The sequence below is a fragment of the Oncorhynchus keta genome, chromosome 10, assembly GCF_023373465.1.
Source record: "Oncorhynchus keta strain PuntledgeMale-10-30-2019 chromosome 10, Oket_V2, whole genome shotgun sequence".
NCBI classification, from domain to species: domain Eukaryota; kingdom Metazoa; phylum Chordata; class Actinopteri; order Salmoniformes; family Salmonidae; genus Oncorhynchus; species Oncorhynchus keta.
Genome location: NC_068430.1, coordinates 64,288,941 through 64,312,967, shown reverse-complemented (window position 1 = coordinate 64,312,967; position 24,027 = coordinate 64,288,941). Strand labels below are relative to the sequence as shown.

The window sequence follows — 24,027 nt, the reverse complement described above, 5'->3', positions numbered from 1 at the left end:
AGCTGCTAGACTCCAACCATGCCATTGCCTGTTACTGTTAGAGTTCGTCTGGGCTCAAGCCAGATCAGGGAGAGGTAGCTGCTAGACTCCAACCATGCCATTGCCTGTTACTGTTAGAGTTCGTCTGGGCTCAAGCCAGATCAGGGAGACGTAGCTGCTAGACTCCAACCATGCCATTGCCTGTTACTGTTAGAGTTCGTCTGGGCTCAAGCCAGATCAGGGAGACGTAGCTGCTAGACTCCAACCATGCCATTGCCTGTTACTGTTAGAGTTCGTCTGGGCTCAAGCCAGATCAGGGAGACGTAGCTGCTAGACTCCAACCATGCCATTGCCTGTTACTGTTAGAGTTCGTCTGGGCTCAAGCCAGATCAGGGAGACGTAGCTGCTAGACTCCAACCATGCCATTGCCTGTTACTGTTAGAGTTCGTCTGGGCTCAAGCCAGATCAGGGAGGCGTAGCTGCTAGACTCCAACCATGCCATTGCCTGTTACTGTTAGAGTTCGTCTGGGCTCAAGCCAGATCAGGGAGACGTAGCTGCTAGACTCCAACCATGCCATTGCCTGTTACTGTTAGAGTTCGTCTGGGCTCAAGCCAGATCAGGGAGAGGTAGCTGCTAGACTCCAACCATGCCATTGCCTGTTACTGTTAGAGTTCGTCTGGGCTCAAGCCAGATCAGGGAGACGTAGCTGCTAGACTCCAACCATGCCATTGCCTGTTACTGTTAGAGTTCGTCTGGGCTCAAGCCAGATCAGGGAGACGTAGCTGCTAGACTCCAACCATGCCATTGCCTGTTACTGTTAGAGTTCGTCTGGGCTCAAGCCAGATCAGGGAGACGTAGCTGCTAGACTCCAACCATGCCATTGCCATATTATATTTTTTTTGGTGTGTATTGTTTATGACCATCGGTAAGCTATTAAAGTCAAGTATTGCTTGTTTCTAGGTGTGGCGCCCAGCGAGGTAAAGTGCAAACCTTTAATTGAACTGTTTGTTTTTAAATTTGTGTTAAAGGGGAAGGCTGAAGTTGTGTATTGCTTGGAGCCTCAATAGGTTTCTTATTGTAACTTATTGTGACTCCTCGTTGTTTGTTGTGCTGTGTATAAACAAACAATCTGAGTGCAGTGATATCTCAAACATATTTTGGTGTATAATATTGGAGTGGTATGATATCTCACATATTCTGGTATATAATATTGGAGTGGTATGATATCTCACATATTTTGGTGTATAATATTGGAGTGGTATGATATCTCACATATTTTGGTGTATAATATTGGAGTGGTATGATATCTCACATATTTTGGTATATAATATTGGAGTGGTATGATATCTCACATATTCTGGTATATAATATTGGAGTGGTATGATATCTCACATATTTTGGTATATAATATTGGAGTGGTATGATATCTCACATATTTTGGTGTATAATATTGGAGTGTTATGATATCTTACATATTTTGGTATATAATATTGGAGTGGTATGATATCTCACATATTTTGGTATATAATATTGGAGTGTTATGATATCTCACATATTTTGGTATATAATATTGGAGTGGTATGATATCTCACATATTTTGGTGTATAATATTGGAGTGGTATGATATCTCACATATTCTGGTATATAATATTGGAGTGGTATGATATCTTACATATTCTGGTATATAATATTGGAGTGGTATGATATCTCAAACATATTCTGGTATATAATATTGGAGTGGTATGATATCTCACATATTTTGGTGTATAATATTGGAGTGGTATGATATCTCACATATTTTGGTGTATAATATTGGAGTGGTATGATATCTCACATATTTTGGTGTATAGTATTGGAGTGGTATGATATCTCACATATTTTGGTGCGTATTTCATTCTCAATTTAACTTCTTTAAGTAAGCTACTGTTCTAGTATCTATTGAGCTGGTGCAAGAAGCCAAGATTTGTAACCATATTTTTGCATGCTATACCACTTGTTTCATTGGAATGTGTAATAACTGTGTAATAAAGTATATGTTTTTGTAATTCTGTCTAGCATGATCTAATTCCATGGCCTTGTACCCAGTCGTAGTCCTCGTTGACTCTACCCTATCTGCCAAGTATCTGTTTGTTACAAGCGCACTTCCATTTTCAATGTGCCTGTCTTTCAAAAAGCCTAAATTGGTTGAAAATATAAGTTGCTTCCATGACATTTTGACTTTAAATGATATTGTAGTAAATTACAATTGCCACTCCTTTACAATGAACGTAACTTCTATTGAGTACATATCCTGTAACAGGCAAATGTAATGTGTAGCCCTGTATTTGTATCTAAAATGTACTTTGTAACTGCCTGTACCTACAAATGTGATAATTGACAAGAATGTTAATGAATGTGAATGTGTTTTCATGAAGGTGTATTGGCTGCATGCATTGCTCTTTCAATAAAAATGAACTTTTAGTGTTTTCCATAATGGCACAAAATACTTTCACTTTCAACTTTCAACTTTCATGTTACAAAAGATCCTGGGTATATTCATTAGTGCACACCATATTCATTAGTGCACACCGTAGCAAAACAGTTTGCAAATGAAAATGAAAACAGGTGATTCCTATTGAACAAATTCTGGTAGGTCCCTCCCGGGTTTGGCCCATTTGGTTTTGTTTGGTCTCTATTGAATACCACCCAGGAAGATAGGTTTCATTTCCATCTAGCTACACCCATTATCTCCCATGAAGATAGGTTTCATTTCCATCTAGCTACACACATTATCTCCCATGAAGATAGGTTTCATTTCCATCTAGCTACACCCATTCAAATAAATGTGCAAGGGTGTAAGATGTAAGGGTGTAAACAGAATCTGAAGTCAGAGCAACTCAGCACTGCCAGTGGAGCAACATCCATCCACCAAGGTAACTTTTAATTTTTTACATGAAGTATGAAATACACCTGCATATTACATTTTTAAGAAAAATAGAGATAGAAACTTAACATTAGAGCAGACACACGGTCAACATCCAACAATATTTATTTTTATTTTAGAACTGTTTATTATTCAAAATAACAAAAAAATAGTTTTAGTTGTAGAATGAAAAGTAGTAGAATTATTCAATTGTTTCCAGCAGCAGTTACAGTCACCAACTCTGGATAACATGAAAGGTGTTCTCTCATTTGTGCCTGGAAGTAGCTAGCAAGCTAGCCAACGTTAGCCAGATAGCTTGGGTGCTTGACTGCAGTTGTGAGGTCAGAACGCTCGGATCAACCCTACTCCTTGGCCAGAGCGTCCATTGATACTGCCTGGTAGTGTGCGCTCCGAGAGTGAAACGCTCTGAATTTATGAACGGACAATCCAATCTAACAAAGCTCTGAATTTACAAACACCCAGAGGGCACTCTGAGCGCACTCTGGCACTCCAGATTGAATTTATGAACGCACCCTCATGCGTGAGTTCCAAATATCTCTAACGGTCTCCCCAGGGTGAGTTGTTTTATGCATGTGATGTCAGAATGCACTCATTGTTTTAAAATGTGATTGTTATGCAACAGGACAGTTAACCCATACTGCCTGCTAATTATCTATAGGCTATGTTTCAACTTGTCAATTTCAATAGTCAATTTCAGTTCCACTTCATTAATTCATATAGAAGTAGCCCATTTCACTGTTGAGGACAATTTATGTTTGAGGCTTTACTGAGTGGACAAACTTCTCTCTTCGAGGAGAGGCCAAGCACTTCCCTAGTGTTTCTGCAGATCAAGTAGACATTTGACAGTCTTGCACAAACTTTTTCCCCATGGCACATTTTCTGGCTGGCGTTGCCTTCATTGTTGTTTTCCCTACAAGTAATAACATTGGACATGTGTGCATTCCTATCAAACTAAGTGCCCTATTTACTGTATATTGTGTTGTTGTTTCTACTGCAGCATACAGTATGCATGTTTGGAGCATAATGTATTTACAGTTGTATTTAAGTTTTTAAGTACTGGTGCCAAATAAAGAACTCTAATGCGCCATGTTTGTTGACATTATACAATGCATTCTGGGTGTCACGTAAATGTCTGTGAGACCAAAGATGTTATCATGAGGTGAAGGAATGGTTCACTCATCTTTTGAGTAAACTTCCGGAAGTGAATGAAGGGAAGTCAATGATCGTAGATGACACACCCCCTTCAACTGCATACTGAAAACAGACAAAACTCATCTTCTTCTTAACTTCTTCTTAACTTTGGTTGACGAAAAAAAAACATGGTTGCCCGCACAAACTGCCCATCGTCTGATTTTTGATTTTTGATATTATTTTTATTTGTCAAATGGCAGCCAAGCATTGATCAGCATGTCACCAGAATAAGACCCTTGAAATTTATTGGAAAGGAGCTCAAGCTCATCACATTGCACTTTCACCACCCTGTGAAGTTCATCATAACTTATTTCATCTGTAGCCTAGTAAATGGCATACTTTGATATAGTGGTTATTATATCAATATCTGCTCGTAGAAGCGTTTACACCCCCATTTCTCACATAATTACTTTTACAGACATACACATATCCCACTTTGTCTCGTGCATTTTGTTTTGCCGACATTTGGAAAGTTTAGCGACAAATGTGTTATTCCCATCAGGACTGTTGTGACATTTTTTATCTGCCATGTACTTTACTCACATAATGAAAACCTGGTTACTGACAGTCACTCAATTAGCCATGTTAGCTAGCAATTTTTAGACTGGTAAATTAGTTTAGGGGCCCTGACCTCCAGGGGGCCCCCATTGATTTTGTTAGTCACTCTCACTCAGCTATCATTAACATGGCATAAGCAATGGCAAAATGTTCATTTTTATTTATATCTCCTCTTCCCTTTGGGTTGTTGGTAAGGGCTCATAAGTAACATTTCCCAAATTAAGTAGCTGCAGGAACAGGATTGGAAAACCCATAGCATACATAGTTTGGGCGGAATCATCATTGAAAAATGTAACACAGCGCAAGCTTTTTTTTGCTACTTTCTCAAATCATCAATAGCCTATGTTTTCTTCATGCAGCCCATATGTTCATATCACTCACCACTAGTTGCTAGCTCAAACTAGCTTTCTCACCCGGTTTGTCTTTCATAGAGGGCTCTCTATGGTCAGGGCGTGACAGTGCCCACCCCCAAAGGTGCGGACTCCGACCGCAAAATCTGAACCTAGATGGGGAGGGTTAGGGTGGGCAACTAGCATCGGTGGGGCTCCGGTGGGGGCTCTAGTGCGGAACGTAGCACCCGCTCAGACTGTGGATCAGGCCATGAAGCCGGGCTGAACGCCGTGCCCAGACTGGGCACCGGAGCAGAGGAGTGTGTCATTATTGACCCAGCCTTTTTTAGAGTGTGTCATGCCCTGGCCTTAGAGAGGTTTTCATTCTATATGTTGGTTAGGCCAGGGTGTGACTAGGGTGGGCAGTCTAGTTTCTTTATTTCTATGTTTTCTGTTTAGTTTGGTTACCTTACCAAACTGTTCGTTTGTCTCTTTGTTATTTTTGTTCAAAGTGTTCTGAGTTAATAAAAAATCATGAACATGTACCATGCTGCGCTTTGGTCCACTCCTCATTCTTCATTAGACGAGCATTACAGAACTACCCACCACCAAAGGACCAAGCAGCGTGGTAAGGAGGACTGGACATGGGAGGACATCCTGGACGGCAAAGGATCCTACACGTGGGAGGAGATCCTGGCCGGAAAAGATTGCCTGCCATGGGAGCAGGTCAAGGCAGCAAGGAAGGCGGAGGTAGCTAGGAAAAGGGCCAAGGATTACACGGGGACAAGGCTGGCACTAAAGACCGGGAGGCCACTCCCAATTGTTTTTGGGGGGGGGCACAAAGGGAGATTGGCTGAGCCAGGTTGGAGACCTGAGCCAACTCCCCGTGCTTACCGGAGGGAGCGTCGTACTGGTCAGGCACCGTGTTATGCGGTGGAACGCACGGTGTCTCCCGTACGCGTTTTTAGCCCGGTGCGCTACATCCCAGCTCCCCGCATCTGCCAGGCTAGGGTGAGCATCCAGCCAGAAAGGATTGTGCCAGTCCTGCTCTCCAGACCTGCAGTACGTCTCTACGGCCCAGGATATCCTGCGCCGGCTCTGCACACTGTGTCTCCAGAGCGTCTGCACAGCCCAGTGCGTCCTGTGCCTGCGCCCCGCACGTGCCGGGCTAAAGTCACCATCCAGCCAGGACGGGTTGTGCAGGCTCTTAACTCGAGACCTCCAGTGCGCCTCCACGGCCCAGTGCATTCGGTGCCTCTGCCAAGGACAGGGCTTCCTGTATGTCTCTCCAGCCTGGTGAGTCCTGTGCCTGCGCCCAGAACTAATCCTCTTGCATGTCTCCCCAGCCTGGTGAGCCCTGTGGCAGCTCCACGTACCAGACTGCCCATACGTCTCCTCCCTCCAGTGATAATCCATGGCACGAAGCCTCCAGTGATGATCCATGGCAAGAAGCCTCCAATGATGATCCATGGCACGAAGCCTCCAGTGATGATCCCTGGCACGAAGCCTCCAGTGATGATCCATGGCACGAAGCCTCCAGTGATGATCCCTGGCACGAAGCCTCCAGTGATGATCCATGGCACGAAGCCTCCAGTGATGATCCATGGCACAAAGCCTCCAGTGATGATCCGTGGTAAGAAGCCTCCAGTGATGATCCATGGCAAGAAGCCTCCAGTGATGATCCATGGCACGAAGCCTCCAGTGATGATTTTACATTACATTTACATTTAAGTCATTTAGCAGACGCTCTTATCCAGAGCGACTTACAAATTGGTGCATTCACCTTATGACATCCAGTGGAACAGCCACTTTACAATAGTGCATCTAAATCTTTTAAGGGGGGGGATTACTTTATCCTATCCTAGGTATTCCTTAAAGAGGTGGGGTTTCAGGTGTCTCCGGAAGGTGGTGATTGACTCCGCTGTCCTGGCGTCGTGAGGGAGTGTGTTCCACCATTGGGGAGCCAGAGCAGCGAACAGTTTTGACTGGGCTGAGCGGGAACTGTACTTCCTCAGTGGTAGGGAGGCGAGCAGGCCAGAGGTGGATGAACGCAGTGCCCTTGTTTGGGTGTAGGGACTGATCAGAGCCTGGAGGTACTGAGGTGCCGTTCCCCTCACAGCTCCGTAGGCAAGGACCATGGTCTTGTAGCGGATGCGAGCTTCAACTGGAAGCCAGTGGAGAGAGCGGAGGAGCGGGGTGACGTGAGAGAACTTGGGAAGGTTGAACACCAGACGGGCTGTGGCGTTCTGGATGAGTTGTAGGGGTTTAATGGCACAGGCAGGAGCCCAGCCAACAGCGAGTTGCAGTAATCCAGACGGGAGATGACAAGTGCCTGGATTAGGACCTGCGCCGCTTCCTGTGTGAGGCAGGGTCGTACTCTGCGGATGTTGTAGAGCATGAACCTACAGGAACGGGCTACCGCCTTGATGTTAGTTGAGAACGACAGGGTGTTGTCCAGGATCACGCCAAGGTTCTTAGCGCTCTGGGAGGAGGACACAAGGGAGTTGTCAACCGTGATGGCGAGATCATGGAACGGGCAGTCCTTCCCCGGGAGGAAGAGCAGCTCCGTCTTGCCGAGGTTCAGCTTGAGGTGGTGATCCGTCATCCACACTGATATGTCTGCCAGACATGCAGAGATGCGATTCACCACCTGGTCATCAGAAGGAGGAAAGAAGAAGATTAATTGTGTGTCGTCTGCATAGCAATGATAGGAGAGACCATGTGAGGTTATGACAGAGCCAAGTGACTTGGTGTATAGCGAGAATAGGAGAGGGCCTAGAACAGAGCCCTGGGGGACACCAGTGGTGAGAGCGCGTGGTGAGGAGACAGATTCTCGCCACGCCACCTGGTAGGAGCGACCTGTCAGGTAGGACGCAATCCAAGCGTGGGCCGCGCCGGAGATGCCCAACTCGGAGAGGGTGGAGAGGAGGATCTGATGGTTCACAGTATCGAATGCAGCCGATAGGTCTAGAAGGATGAGAGCAGAGGAGAGAGAGTTAGCTTTAGCAGTGCCTCCGTGATACAGAGAAGAGCAGTCTCAGTTGAATGACTAGTCTTGAAACCTGACTGATTTGGATCAAGAAGGTCATTCTGAGAGAGATAGCGGGAGAGCTGGCCAAGGACGGCACGTTCAAGAGTTTTGGAGAGAAAAGAAAGAAGGGATACTGGTCTGTAGTTGTTGACATCGGAGGGATCGAGTGTAGGTTTTTTCAGAAGGGTGCAACTCTCACTCTCTTGAAGACGGAAGGGACGTAGCCAGCGGTCAGGGATGAGTTGATGAGCGAGGTGAGGTAAGGGAGAAGGTCTCCGGAAATGGTCTGGAGAAGAGAGGAGGGGATAGGGTCGAGCGGGCAGGTTGTTGGGCGGCCGGCCGTCACAAGACGCGAGATTTCATCTGGAGAGAGAGGGGAGAAAGAGGTCAGAGCACCGGGTAGGGCAGTGTGAGCAGAACCAGCGGTGTCGTTTGACTTAGCAAACGAGGATCGGATGTCGTCGACCTTCTTTTCAAAATGGTTGACGAAGTCATCTGCAGAGAGGGAGGAGGGGGGGGGGGGGGAGGATTCAGGAGGGAGGAGAAGGTGGCAAAGAGCTTCCTAGGGTTAGAGGCAGATGCTTGGAATTTAGAGTGGTAGAAAGTGGCTTTAGCAGCAGAGACAGAGGAGGAAAATGTAGGGAGGCAAGTTTTCCTCCATTTCCGCTCGGCTGCCCGGAGCCCTGTTCTGTGAGCTCGCAATGAGTCGTCGAGCCACGGAGCGGGAGGGGAGGACCGAGCCGGCCTGGAAGATAGGGGACATAGAGAGTCAAAGGATGCAGAAAGGGAGGAGAGGAGGGTTGAGGAGGCAGAATCAGGAGATAGGTTGGAGAAGGTTTGAGCAGAGGGAAGAGATGATAGGATGGAAGAGGAGAGAGTAGCGGGGGATCCAGGGCACGAAGCATCCAGTGATGATCTCCAGTCCGGGGCCCGCAACGAGGGTGCCCAGTCCGGGGCCCGCAACAAGGGTGCCCAGTCCGGGGCCCGCAATGAGGGTGCCCAGTCCGGAGCCTCCAGCAATGAGGGTGCCCAGTCCGGGGCCCGCAACAAGGGTGCCCAGTCCGGGGCCCGCAACGAGGGTGCCCAGTCCTGGGCCCGCAACGAGGGTCCCCAGTCCGGGGCCCGCTACGAGGGTCCCCAGTCCGGGGCCCGCAACGAGGGTCCCCAGTCCGGGGCCCGCAACGAGGGTCCCCAGTCCGGGGCCCGCAACGAGGGTGCCCAGTCCGGGGCCCGCTTATATGTTTTCTGTTTAGTTTGGTTACTTTACAGAACTGTTAGTTTGTCTCTTTGTTATTTTTGTTCAAAGTGTTCTGAGTTAATAAAAAATCATGAACACGTACCACGTACCACGCTGGTTCACTCCTCATTCTTCCTGTTTCAAATGATCTCTTTTGCGCTCAACATAGCCACTTCATATGTGTATTCGGTCTGGAATGGTAAAAATATCCTTACTATTTTATTCAGCTAAATTCAATTATTTCTTCTTCCTATAAAATCCTATAATATAAAATAATGGCACGGGACTTACAAGCATATCTTGTCAGCTAAATGAACAAGCCTACAGCCTATGGCATGGAGCATCGCCAGATAACATAGTTGCCCAACTAATGTTCTGTTCTTCTGACATGCATTTTCTTCATATCATAATGTTTCTGTAGACTTTACTAAATAAATGATGTATTTATTGTGATGGTACATATTAAACTGATTTATTCAACTTTTTAAAATGTAAATGTTCAAAAGGTGCTCATCAGCAGCTTGCATGCAGCTTGTTGCGTGGAGGCCTGGAGATGCAAAACTTGTTTGTTAATTAACAATCAATTAATTTGTGTCCTCTCTAGTGTACATCATTTCTTGGTCCATATCTCTGAGGCCATACAAGCCTCTGGATGAAGTCCTGTTGTCCCTTTGAGGGGACATTCTGGGCCTTTCAATGATATCACATGTGTGGGGTGTGACCTTGACAACTTTTGTGTAATTATTAATTGTCACTGTGTAAAAGTTATTTCACATGAAATAAGAGCTTATCAAAAAATGTCCTCTGTAGTGTTTTTTTACCTACTGTACCCATTGACTGTAATATACATTTTTTTCATATTTACTTCCTAATGACCACTAAAGAGGACACTTTTGTACTTACAATAAAAGATAAATAAATACATATTTTTTTCTTAGTGTTATGTAAAAAGACAAACCCACAAAAAATACAATCTGTGTCCACACCATGGCAAAATGGGTAGAATTGCAGGAAATTTGCTTTAAAATTGAAAAAATGTATCTCTGCCCAATGACAGAATGAGTAGAATTGCATGAAGGTGCTATAAAATTGCAAAATTTGCTCTCCACCCCATGGCAAAATGTGTCAAACTGCTGAAAACTTGCTATAAAACTGCAACATTGCTGCTTTAAAACGCATGTTTTTCTCTCCACCGTCAAGAGGGGGGCCCCCAAAAGGTTAGAGCTGGCCCTGTCCTTATGTAAGAAGAAACGGGATATACAATGTAACAGTACAGGACAGAATGTAAATAAACTATCCCTTATTACTATGAACAGCTACACCACAGGCCTAACCTAACCTACCTTTCAGCAGGCAGTGAAAAACCAAACCATCCACATTTGGGGAAACAGCGCAACTGTTCGCCCCCAGTGCCTTTGTTATTGTTTTTGTGTTGTTGATGAACTGGGGGCGAGGAGCATCCTGCAGCGTGGCAAACCACATGTGCAGTCCATATTCTGCTGTTCTATTGCACATGCCATGGGGTCTGAGGGGAAAAAACAGTGTTCGGTGGGGTATCCCAAACGGACCTGGCAGCTTCACCATTTAAGGATTCTTTAAGTGTGCTATGAAGTTGAGAGGGTTTTGTGTTTTCAAAATCAGTCATGTAAGCTTTTTTTTTTTTTTTACATAATAGTGTAGGTTAACAGGAGGATAAACTGATATCAAGATATGCTTTACTTATAACGGTATCAAATCGAATGATCAATGTTGGAGCCCAGCCTTAATGTTAATGTTGGAATGTTTTACCTTTATTTTGTTCTAGATGGATAAGATATTCAATCTCCTCGCGCAGCACAGACTGGAGGCCTACTACAGTACATTCCTCACTTTGGGTGTCCAAGATGAGAGAGATTTCATTGATGGCGTAAATGGTGAAGATTTAGACAAAATGAGTAAGGCCACAGACATGTAACTGACTCCATGACACCATATTGACACTGTGTAGTTCTTCGCTAGATGCGCCTTGAATTTAAGGCAGCCCTCTGCACCCCTCTGATTCAGAGGGGTTGGGTTAAATGCGGAAGACACATTTAAGTTGAATGCATTCAGTTGTACAACTGACTAGGGATCCCCTTTCCCATTTAACATCATAGCCAAGAGTGATTTATTCTTATACCACCCCATGTCGTTATAGATAAAAATGCCTACATACAATCAGTCTCAACCTGTTTTTAATCGCATATCTGATGTATTTGGCCTACAATAGCTAGTTACTATCAAGCTGACTAACCTACTGGTGAAAATCTGATTAATCACAGTTTTGGTTTCACTGTGAATGTATCGCCGCTTCAGACTGAATTAATAATACAATAATATAATACATGAATAACATATGAATATATAATATACTAAAGACTGGCAGTAAATGGTGCATCACAAAGTACTTAGATGAATAGGGGGTCAATGGATATTTCACTTTAAAGTCCTAGTTTCTATGGCTATCAGGCCTCAATCTGAGTGATAAGATCTAGATGTGACATTGTGACAATGTTTAATTTAGTCATAACATCGAAGACATTGTTCTTGCAGTATTGGGCCCCATTCATTTTTCACTTGTTTGGTTGAAGTTATTTGCCATTGTGGGGCACACATCAGCGTACAATGGGATTATTAGCAAGCTGCATGGCTGGTCAAAAAGGGTCTGTGGTTCATTTTTTTCCAACAGATTTCAGTCATGTAGAAAAGAATCGCTTTGAAAAAATGAAAGATTTCATCCAACGACTCAGAGCGCCACAGCAAGCAATGCATGTACAGAAATCAATGGAGTCTTTCCATCTGCGGTACACATATCCCCACTGTCCTGAGCCAAGAGACATCAGAGGTGAGACATAGAAGCAGGTCATATAGGAAAGAGGAGAGCATTTTATTCAAAGGGATTCTATAACTCATATCAAAAGCATCATATCACTAAAAGTCGTTTCTTTGTGACATGCCTCATGTTTGACTATATTTTGAATATAGACATGGATCCTGCCCAAAACACGGTTGAAGATCTGATGCTAAGGATTTGTCACCAAGAGGCCATTGGGAATTCAAGAGCCCTGTGCCTCTACACCATTGAGGGAATGCCTTTAACTGATGATCCTTTCTTCAACACATGTACGTATGCCAGATACAGTATGCTTTTATACATACCCCATTATGAAAACACATTCACATTCATGACTAAAAAGGGTATTTTGTTATAAGCTGTCCAGAAGTATTTTATGTTAGTTGGAGGAGTTTAGAAGTTTAAATTTTTAGAGGCTAGTATTTAAAGTTTGAGGCTAGTATAATAGTGACTGTATTATAAATGTAATTTACGTTTATTTGAACAGGGACAATAAAAACACGAGTCTCAGCAGACAAGTGAAATTGTGTCGTAGCAGATTTAGCTAACAGCTAATTCCATATGCAATGGGATAGTAGCCTTTATTGACTATAGCCCAGAAGTAGTAAGTTTACATAATTTAGCAGACGCTCCTATCCAGAGCGACTTACTAGTGCATACATTTTCATACTGGTCCCTCGTGGGAATCAAACCCACAACCCTGCCGTTGCAAGTGCCATGCTCTACCAACTGAGCCACACGGGACCTAAGTACTACTAGTAGTAGTGAGGGTGTTACAACTAGGTCTTATTGTCATAGGTGTGTGTATAGGTGGCAAGGAAGTCAGGCGCAGGAGAATTGAACTTGGTAAAATGGAGTAGTTTAATAAGTTAGAAAACATAACTCCAAAACCATGAATAAATAAACAAAACAAAGTGGGTACGAGGACCCGTCGCGCGCCAATACAAACACGAAACAATAATGGACAATCTCTGACAAAGACATGAGGGGAAACTGAGGGTTAAATGCACAACAGGTAATGAATGAGATTGAAACCAGGTGTGTAGGGAGACAAAACCAATGGAAAATGAAAAATGGATCTATGACGGCTAGAAGACCGGTGACGTCGACCGCCGAGCACCGCCCGAACAAGGAGAGGCATCGACTTCGGTAAAAGTCGTGATACTTATAGTAGTGCCAGTTGAGTAAAGTTGGCTAAAGTTCATGATGCCGTTGACCTTAACAAGGGCCCCAGGCCCAGTGGAATTGTATTAGTATAACATAATATACATTTCCATTTCTTTTGCATACAATATAGCTCAGTATTTTTAACATGAAAATAGAGCTCTTCCGCCACCCACACCAGTGGTGGGTTTGGTATCGAAATGAGAAAATCATGGAGTAAGCAAAAAAGTGTTAAACAAATCAAAATATATTTTATATTTCAGACTCTTCAAAGTAGCCATCCTTTGCCTTGATGACAGCTTTGCACACTCTTGGCATTCTCTCAACTAGCTTCACATGGAATGCGTTTTGATTTGTTTAACACTTTTTTGGTTACTACAAGATTTCATGTGTTATTTCATAGTTTTGATGTATTCACTATTATTCTACGATGTTGAAAATAGTAAAAAATACAACAAAAAAACAACAACCTTGAATGAGTATTGTGTCCAAACTTTTGACGGCTACTGTAAATACATATAATTTGAGGTGAAATGACATGGAATATCCCTTGTGTTGACAAGCATCTTATATTACAACCATTTTAGGGTCTTTGAAAGACAGGCACATTGAAAATGGAAGTGAGCTTTATGCCATATTTACACCCAAGGAGAACTTGAAACAAGCCCCCCACATGCCACAACGAGAGATGACTGACATCTCAGGAGAGGAGAATGTTCGATGCCACATTATGCTCAAGGTGAATTCATCACATTATTGAAAAATACAAAGCTCAACGTGGCAGGACTCAATTTATGTATATATTTATAGCTGTTTTAGCTGTATTTAAAACTGTGATTCTAACCCCTTACTTTTCCAATGAAAGGATGTAATACCAGAGGGGTATACTACGGCGCTGGCTAGATCTATTGAGGATTTTCTAAAGCTAGCTAGCTTCAATTAGCTTCACATTCCAATTTATGCTTAATGGATATCACGAAGGTGTCACGGTTTTCTAATGGTGAAGGAAAGTCGGACCAAACTGCAGCGAGTATATTGTGATCCATTTTTATTTACACAACGTAACACGAATCCAAAACACAAACTCTACAAAACAATAAACGTAGTGAAAATCGAAACAGCCTTAACTGGTGCAAACTAACACAGACTAAGGACATCAAGACACTCAGGACAATCACCCACAATACAACCAAAGAATATGGCTGCCTAAATATGGCTCCCAATCAGAGACAACGATAAACACCTGCCTCTGATTGAGAACCACTTCAGACAGCCATAGACTCTCCTAGAACACCCCACTAAGCTACAATCCCACTAAGCTACACACCACATACAAAAACCCATGTCACACCCTGGCCTGACCAAATACATAAAGAAAAACACAAAATACTTCGACCAGGGCGTGCCAGAAGGCGCATATTGATCCAACACCTGCTGCTAACTCAAGCCAGGCTTGTAACTGCATGTGCATGTGCATTGCTTACTGTTTGGGGGTTTAAGCTGGGTTTCTGTACAGCACTTTGTGACATCTGCTGATGTAAAAAGAGCTTTATAAATCCATTTGATTGATTGATTGATGTGGATAGCCCAGCTAGGTGAACGCCGATAACTTCATTGAGACAATACGCAAACAGAGATTCATGGTCGAGCCAGTGCCACCTTTTTCTTTGTTGGTGGTCGAAATCAAAATGAAAGAAAGGTTATCCTGCAAATTCAGGTTATAGTGGTAAGCAGGCTATTAGAAGTGCTGCCTTGCTTTTACTATGGGTATTGTTAATGCCATCTTTTGTATGCTTATCCATGAACGAGCAGGCTGTTTTCTAAGTCGATAAATAATTGTATTAATACAGTCAAACCAGAGTTTTACTTACTGTTTTTAACACAAAATAAGATTTGATTAATAAAATATTTAATCGGTCGTCTTCATCAAATATTGTCTGTATGAAGAGAATGATGTGACGCAATCTTTGCAAAAGGGAGGGAATCTCATTTAATTGGTCCTCAACTCAAGTCTCACATTTGATAAATGATAAAGTGGAGTTAACCTGCCACGGAGCAAGTTAGAGCTGAAAGATTCGTTGCCATAGAAATATACCTAGCTAAAAGGTGAGCCTGCTTTGTGTTAATAGTTGTCCAGAGTTTAAGAGTTTACCAAAGTTAGCCCGCTAACTCCTCTATCTCGCTACGTGGTATAGCCCTCTGGTAGCAACTAAGCTGTCTCTGTAAACAATAATTATTGAATATACTGTGCTTTTCACCAACAGGGAGACTATGAGGTCAAGGTGGACTTGACAAGTGACACAATTAGAGTCTTGAGACAAAAGCTCTCTAATGAAAGTGGAATCCCAGCACATGTCCTCCTTTATAAGTAATGTCACGTGCATATATAATTGTGATTTAATAATTTATTAATACATTTAATAACAGACAAAATTATGTCAATTAATAAACCCCTGCACATCTTATCATTTGACCTTTATATAGCTTCAATACAACTTCTTCCTAATTTACCTTTTTGCAGAGGTGAACACGGTGAAACTTTGCAAGATTGTGGAATCAATGAGGAGACAACTGTGCCCTTTTCTTTGTCCTCCTTCCCCGATGAGAAAACAGACAACATGGAATTCTTCTTGAATGATGCCGTACCCTCAGTGCAACAAACCCAGAAAGGACTCAGTGCTTTCTTTTCTTCACTATATACCGTTGTGAGATATTCAGATATTTATATCATCCTGTTACAGTCATGTTGACCATGACGTGGGAACCATTTATTAAAACTTCAGATGTTGGTATTACCATGTCCAGACTGAGAGTGTTACAGTGTTCCTTTGCTTGTGCTATTGGATGTTCAATGTACAGTACCTTGCCCCATCGAGCCACCCATCATGCATTAAATGATCTCCCCTCATATCCTTACAGAAAGTTCAACATTCTGGAGAGGGATTCAAGAAAGTGAATGCGTACATTCGAAAGCTCAGTGGATGTAATCCCCTGGCACAAAGTTTGTATCAGCTGTTGTGCAGAAATGAAAGTGGAAGTAGGGCCCAGAAGGTGATGCTTATTTTTGAACACAAACTTAATGTACAGTACACATATAATATCATGTAAGTCCACAAATAGATTCATAACATTGATTTGTTTTAGATTGCCATTGTTGAGGGATTGTACACTCTCTTCAGAGAGCTGTTGCCAAGCCTCGGTAAAAAAAGAGGTGACAAGATCATTGAAGATCCTGACGTGTTTGAGAATGCACCAGTTTGCTGGGCCTACCTGATATCTAAAGCAGAGGTATGCCCGTTGGTTTTTGTGCCATTGATAACACATTATGGATCATATTGTATTGCACGTTATAAAATGTTTTTAATGGGGAACTGAGATACTGCACCTCTATTTGTTTGGCATGTAACAAAAACAAATGACCACAATATGTATGTGTTTTCTATCTCTTTGTCTACCCTAGAAAGAGAGTTCACAACATGAGGTCTTTGCACCGATATGTTTGACCTCTCAACCAGGAGTGCGCTTCTGCGACCCAGTTCAAGTACCTGGACTACCAGATGTCTTTGAAAGAGAGTATGTCCTACAGAAAATTAAAGGTAAAACATCAGCAGATGTGGGTGTTTGTAATATGCACAGCACTGTGGGCACAATATATTTTCAGTAACATCTACATGTGGCACAATGGCCAACAGTACTGGCCTGAAATCCGGAGCCTATTTTGTGCTTACTTGCCACAACCACCACTCTGTGTCATGCCAAACATGTTCGGCATAACAAGGAGTGGCAAGGAGTGAATGGATAGATAAACAGACTGGTACTCAGGCTACAATAGTACCATACTAATGGGAAACTGCTCCGCACAACTCAATTCTACAGGTCATCAAAAATATATGTCAAATGCCATCAAATGCCATCATATCATGTACCAAATTCCATAACGCAAGATCAATTGGCTCTAGAGTTTAAACATTGGTTTTGTATCAATAGCTGTGACTTGACTGGCTCACTGCAGCCATAATGTTAAACATAGGAACGGGTTTGCTAAAACTTTGGCATGTTCCCTCAGAGTTAAGAATTACAGGGCTCTCTATAGAGTGTGAATTTGATTTCTTAGTCAAACCCAGAACTAATAGTCATGCACCTATGTTAATGATTGCTGAGATGTGTTAGTGTCTGCACTGGAAGAGCAGCTAATAATGTCTAGTTTTTTTTGTAAACAGAAAAATGTATCAATTTTGATATGTGAATTAAACTTTGACATGCGCAGTAGTTTCATGATCAAATGTTGTAATTGCACATGACGTGTTTTACCACTGCTAAGATGGAGAAAGAATCCCAAACTGCTCTGCTGAGATCCTGACAGAAACATCAATGTGGAGAGCTACCGATGTCGAAAAGATTTTACTCAGTCTGCCTCCATCCATCAAAACATTCCCTGTTTGGGTTTCATATGGACTTGTGACTGGTCAAAAGTATGATTCTTTCATTGTATCGTTCAATACTGCATCGATAGTGTAACTGGTCACTCATATTTTATTGTTTAATCAAATGAAAGCTTTCAGATCAAACTAGATGAGACATTTGCCAAGATGACTGAAGAATTGAATGCTTACCCTCACCTGACAGTCACTCCACCACTGCAGTTGAAGGGTGTAGGAGTGGATGGGCCACGTCTGGTTCTTTTGAAAGAAGGTAGGCTACCGGGCCTTGTGCCTACTAGTTCAAGTCTTGGTACGATGTATCATTCATGTTTGAGATTATTATGGTCATGGAAAGTCCCATCTCATGGTGTTCGCTTATTGTTGCTTAGGCCTATGCAAATGAATATGTGCACAATTCATTCACATTGCAGCAGAACTATTGATGTCTTTGGTTCATCAGACATATGATACACTGCATTTACAGATAGCACTTTCACATGCTGTCAGTTTATCACATGCTTGTTATTGATGCGTCTATTTTATTTATTTTATGGGAATATGAACTTTTGGTTGCATTTTAGTTTACAGTCCTGAAAAAAGTGAAGGGAAAGGGGATATATAGCAGTTGCACAAAGGAATGCATTCAATTGAAATGTGTCTTCCACATTCAACCCAACCCCTCTGAATCAAAGAGGTGTGTGTGTGTGTGTGTGTGTGTGTGTGGGGGGGGGGTCGCCTTAATCTACCACCACGTCAACGGCGCCCAGGGAGCATGCTCAGAATTGACATAATAAATACTTAAGTATAGTTAATAACAACATGGTAAGGACCGGATAATTATGCACAACAAGCAAAGATCCAAAAGGTAAATTTTGAGATTGGCTCACATACATTATAAGTATGATATAGTTTCTCAAATGATTCTGTTAAATAACCATTCTTTCTATGAAAGTTCCAAGTGTATTCTTAATACGTACGGTGCTGCTGAGAAGAGGTGAAATGGCCATAAATATTTATTACATAACTTGTACATATTAGCCTCTATTATTAGTTTTTAGACAAATAATTATTCGTTATTTATTTCTTATAGTTCTTAACAAATCATTATTTCTATGTAACAACCAGGAAAATTCATCACTCTGCATATCTGTATTTAGCAGCTAAGTACTAACTATGAATGGGTTATTCCCACGTTGTTACCATGTTGTTGCCCTGTTATTTCCCTGTTGTTTCCTCTTACTTCCCAGTTGTTGCCATCTTATTTCCCTGTTGTTTCCTCTTACTTCCCAGTTGTTGCCATGTTATTTCCCTGTTGTTTCCTCTTACTTCCCAGTTGTTGTCATCTTATTTCCCTGTTGTTTCCTCTTACTTCCCATTTGTTGTCATCTTATTTCCCTGTTGTTTCCTCTTACTTCCCATTTGTTGTCATCTTATTTCCCTGTTGTTTCCTCTTACTTCCCATTTGTTGTCATCTTATTTCCCTGTTGTTTCCTCTTACTTCCCAGTTGTTGTCATCTTATTTCCCTGTTGTTTACTCTTACCTCCCAGTTGTTGTCATCTTATTTCCCTGTTGTTTCCTCTTACTTCCCATTTGTTGTCATCTTATTTCCCTGTTGTTTCCTCTTACTTCCCAGTTGTTGTCATCTTATTTCCCTGTTGTGTCCTCTTACTTCCCATTTGTTGTCATCTTATTTCCCTGTTGTTTCCTCTTACTTCCCATTTGTTGTCATTTTATTTCCCTGTTGTTTCCTCTTACTTCCCAGTTGTTGTCATCTTATTTCCCTGTTGTTTACTCTTACTTCCCAGTTGTTGTCATCTTATTTCCCTGTTGTTTCCTCTTAGTTCCCATTTGTTTTCATCTTATTTCCCTGTTGTTTCCTCTTACTTCCCAGTTGTTGTCATCTTATTTCCCTGTTGTTTACTCTTACTTCCCATTTGTTGTCATCTTATTTCCCTGTTGTTTACTCTTACTTCCCAGTTGTTGTCATCTTATTTCCCTGTTGTTTCCTCTTACTTCCCAGTTGTTATCATCTTATTTCCCTGTTGTTTCCTCTTACTTCCCAGTTGTTATCATCTTATTTCCCTGTTGTTTCCTCTTACTTCCCATTTGTTGTCATCTTATTTCCCTGTTGTTTCCTCTTACTTCCCAGTTGTTGTCATCTTACTTCCCAGTTGTTACCATGTTATTTCAGCACCGTAAACTAGTGCTGCTTAAAATATATATTTGAATCATTGCTTCTGCTGTTTTGCCATTTATCCTTTGCTTGGTTATAAATAATTGTTTGTTGTTTTACAGATAACCTGGGTGTTTACATTGAAAAAGCCAAAGGATCTCCTCAGGATTTCGTTGTTTTTGATTGCTTAGCTGGGAAACAAAACTTTGAATGTGGACGAATTGGCACATGAGTAAGATACTTATAATATGAAAACAAGTCAAACATTCTGTTTGAAACTATATGAAGCTTCATAATTACTGGTGGGCAGTTCATGAACATGGATCACATTGATAATGAGTTCAATTCATGGATGTACCTATAATCTCCATCATACCCCTTTAATGCTTATTGTATGTTTTGAATTTCTCTGTAGAATGAGAGATACCAGAAGTGACCAGACTTTCATGACCACCAGGACTCCTAAAGAGGCAATATTGGTAATTTATGATAGATTATATTTGAATATACTGTATCCATTTACATTTCTGCATCTAAGGTCAGTTGACACTGCAAGCATGAGCCATTGATATGGCTCCAATGATGAGATGTTGGCAAAGACCAAGTAGCAGCCCAAGGTCTTCACCTTCACCACGTATGTTGGTGTAACAACATTGTACATTATAACAGTGAAGTTAGCTCCTCCTTTGCTGTTTTCTCCATCCAACATTGTTAAGGTGCTAGTGGATTCAAGCTCCTCCATGAACAAGACATGCTATGATTCAGATGACAAAATGACACGGTTGGATGCAATGAAACAGCTGTTTGATAACTTCACAACTAGAAGCATGGCTTACGATTTCCATCATGTCATTGGCTTGGTGAAGTTTAACTCATCAGTTAAGACTCTCCACACATTTACAGAGACTCTGGAGACCTTTAAGGTAAATATATTTTTCTCATAATGTCTATTTTCTGAATGCAAAATAGCAAAGCAGTTCCATAAAAAACAGACCTTGGTGTACTGAGATCATATACTCATACTCCCCTCAAACATGGGATTTTGTGGGATTCATGGTATCATTCTTTAACCTTTTTCAAGTGAGGTAAGATCTAATCTGGTATATTATGTCAGCTAACGTGACATCTTATTACATGTAAAACAAAGAATGTTGGCTATCCCCATTAGATGTTTGGGAGTATACAGAGTGTGCGTCTTTCTCTCTAAAAAAACAAACAATCGATTTACATGTAAACCATTTTGGCACTTACAGGAGCACATACACAATCTTAAGGCAAATGGACGCACTGTGCTGTATGATGCCTTGAATCATGGCACATCTGAACTGGAAAAAGTTGGAAAGCAATTTCCAGACTGCAGACTTCGCATCATATGTCTCACAGATGGGAATGATGTGGGGTAAAAAATGATTTATTTATCTTCAGACGTATTTCAGTGTGGAAAACAGTGATTACAATCTGTTTGTGGATATCTTTATATTTTCGATTGTTTTACATGCAATGCAATAACATAAAGGGTAGTGTTCCATTTGGGATTGTATTTATGAAGAATTGTGTTCGTAGGTCAAAGACAGAACCAGATGAAGTCACAACCAAGTTGATACGCTTTAACATTACTGTTGATGCCATCGTTGTCGGAAAGGTGGATAACCACATGCTCCATGGAATCAGCAATGCAACAGGTATAATGTCTAATGTCTAAGGAGGTTCTAGCTCATCCCAGTGGGCTTAGGTCATCATTATAATGTCTAATGTCTAAGGAGGTTCTAGCTCATCCCAGTGGGCTTATAATGGTCATCATTATAATGGTCATCATCTAATGTCTAATGGAGGTTCTAGCTCATCAATATTACAGTCAGTAACTAATGTCTAAAGATTCTGACAGAAATCATTACACATGCAACGCCTTTCAGAAACTAGTCAAGACGCAGGTTGTGATAATATTTACAAGTAGGCAAATTTCATCGCAATTATTGGGACAAATTCTAACCTGAAAATGTGCCCCTCAACTCGAACTACAGTAGCTTGCAATTCTGCTAATAAACGACCTAAGTGCCTATTCCAATAATACTTCCTATTACTACACATGCCAGAGTCGTTTTTCCCTTCACACATTCAAACCACATTCTGCAACCTTTCGCCCCCCTACTGTAATACCACAGTATAACGTAATAGTAACACTTGAAGTATACTTTAGAAAGGGATTGTAAAGTGTTTAGAATTAGTTTGTTTTTAAACTATGACTTAGCTTCTAAATCACTTTTCTGGTCTAAATTGTCTGATTGTCATTATGATGCATTATTTTACAACCAGTGTGCATCTTTTTGAAAGCTTAAATTGCATTTGGATCAATTCAGAGGACACATCAGACTAGACTAGAGTCTATTGAAATGTGTTGTAGCCATCTGGTGTGTTTTTGGGGCTCAACAGATGCCCTATTTGTTCCTTCATATTTGCATCAAGTAATAAAAGTGAGGCAACTATAATTCTACTTCGTCCATGCCTTGTAGGAGGGTGCTGTTTCAAACCAGAGACAGGTACAGCTGGTCTGAAGCTCTTTGAAATGGAAACAGTTCTATCTTTGGAGATGAGGAAGCCTAGGGAAAAAATGAACCCATCCTCCATTACGAGCGAGGTAGGACTTATCAAGTGAAATCTATTCAAACAGGATACTAATGTTTGTTTCCATGTATTTGATATGAAATAAGTTAAAGGGACACTTCACCACTTTTTTACCCCTGTACCATGTCAGTGTACCTATGATGAAAATTGCAGGCCTCATCTTTTTAACATTTACATTTACATTTAAGTCATTTAGCAGACGCTCTTATCCAGAGCGACTTACAAATTGGTGCATTCACCTTATGACATCCAGTGGAACAGCCACTTTACAATTGTGAATCTAAATCTTTTAGGGGGGTGAGAAGGATTACTTATCCTATCCTAGGTATTCCTTAAAGAGGTGGGGTTTCAGGTGTCTCCGGAAGGTGGTGATTGACTCCGCTGTCCTGGCGTCGTGAGGGAGTTTGTTCCACCATTGGGGGGCCAGAGCAGCGAACAGTTTTGACTGGGCTGAGCGGGAACTGTACTTCCTCAGTGGTAGGGAGGCGAGCAGGCCAGAGGTGGATGAACGCAGTGCCCTTGTTTGGGTATAGGGCCTGATCAGAGCCTGGAGGTACTGAGGTGCCGTTCCCCTCACAGCTCCGTAGGCAAGCACCATGGTCTTGTAGCGGATGCGAGCTTCAACTGGAAGCCAGTGGAGAGAGCGGAGGAGCGGGGTGACGTGAGAGAACTTGGGAAGGTTGAACACCAGACGGGCTGCGGCGTTCTGGATGAGTTGTAGGGGTTTAATGGCACAGGCAGGGAGCCCAGCCAACAGCGAGTTGCAGTAATCCAGACGGGAGATGACAAGTGCCTGGATTAGGACCTGCGCCGCTTCCTGTGTGAGGCAGGGTCGTACTCTACGGATGTTGTAGAGCATGAACCTACAGGAACGGGCCACCGCCTTGATGTTAGTTGAGAACGACAGGGTGTTGTCCAGGATCACGCCAAGGTTCTTAGCGCTCTGGGAGGAGGACACAATGGAGTTGTCAACCGTGATGGCGAGATCATGGAACGGGCAGTCCTTCCCGGGAGGAAGAGCAGCTCCGTCTTGCCGAGGTTCAGCTTGAGGTGATGATCCGTCATCCACACTGATATGTCTGCCAGACATGCAGAGATGCGATTCGCCACCTGGTCATCAGAAGGGGGAAAGGAGAAGATTAATTGTGTGTCGTCTGCATAGCAATGATAGGAGGGACCATGTGAGGTTATGACAGAGCCAAGTGACTTGGTGTATAGCGAGAATAGGAGAGGGCCTAGAACAGAGCCCTGGGGGACACCAGTGGTGAGAGCGCGTGGTGAGGAGACAGATTCTCGCCACGCCACCTGGTAGGAGCGACCTGTCAGGTAGGACGCAATCAAGCGTGGGCCGCGCCGGAGATGCCCAACTCGGAGAGGGTGGAGAGGAGGATCTGATGGTTCACAGTATCGAAGGCAGCCGATAGGTCTAGAAGGATGAGAGCAGAGGAGAGAGAGTTAGCTTTAGCAGTGTGGAGCGCCTCCGTGATACAGAGAAGAGCAGTCTCAGTTGAATGACTAGTCTTGA

General features: G+C 42.5%; 1 protein-coding gene across 50 annotated transcripts in view; it reads left to right on the top strand.

The window, feature by feature from the left end:
* The first annotated feature begins 2,751 nt into the window (after window positions 1–2,751).
* LOC118389197 (uncharacterized) overlaps window positions 2,752–24,027 on the top strand; it is a 39,519-nt gene continuing 18,243 nt past the window's right edge. For 48 of the 50 annotated variants that reach the window (XM_052527569.1, XM_052527560.1, XM_052527552.1 and 45 more), the window contains exons 1-18: window positions 2,752–2,892; window positions 11,054–11,183; window positions 11,957–12,112; window positions 12,253–12,390; window positions 13,873–14,024; window positions 15,550–15,653; window positions 15,807–15,990; window positions 16,205–16,336; window positions 16,430–16,573; window positions 16,746–16,881; window positions 17,607–17,757; window positions 17,841–17,977; window positions 20,003–20,112; window positions 20,296–20,359; window positions 20,597–20,803; window positions 21,134–21,279; window positions 21,444–21,562; window positions 22,391–22,515. In XM_052527569.1, the coding sequence (XP_052383529.1) occupies window positions 20,297–20,359; window positions 20,597–20,803; window positions 21,134–21,279; window positions 21,444–21,562; window positions 22,391–22,515 (660 nt within the window). In that variant the 5' untranslated portion in view covers window positions 2,752–2,892; window positions 11,054–11,183; window positions 11,957–12,112; ... (9 more) ...; window positions 20,003–20,112; window position 20,296. Of the gene's footprint in view, window positions 2,893–11,053; window positions 11,184–11,956; window positions 12,113–12,252; window positions 12,391–13,872; window positions 14,025–15,549; window positions 15,654–15,806; window positions 15,991–16,204; window positions 16,337–16,429; window positions 16,574–16,745; window positions 16,882–17,606; window positions 17,758–17,840; window positions 17,978–20,002; window positions 20,113–20,295; window positions 20,360–20,596; window positions 20,804–21,133; window positions 21,280–21,443; window positions 21,563–22,390; window positions 22,516–24,027 lie in introns of those variants that run through there. The other 2 variants (XM_052527519.1, XM_052527520.1) reach the window with 2 other exon arrangements.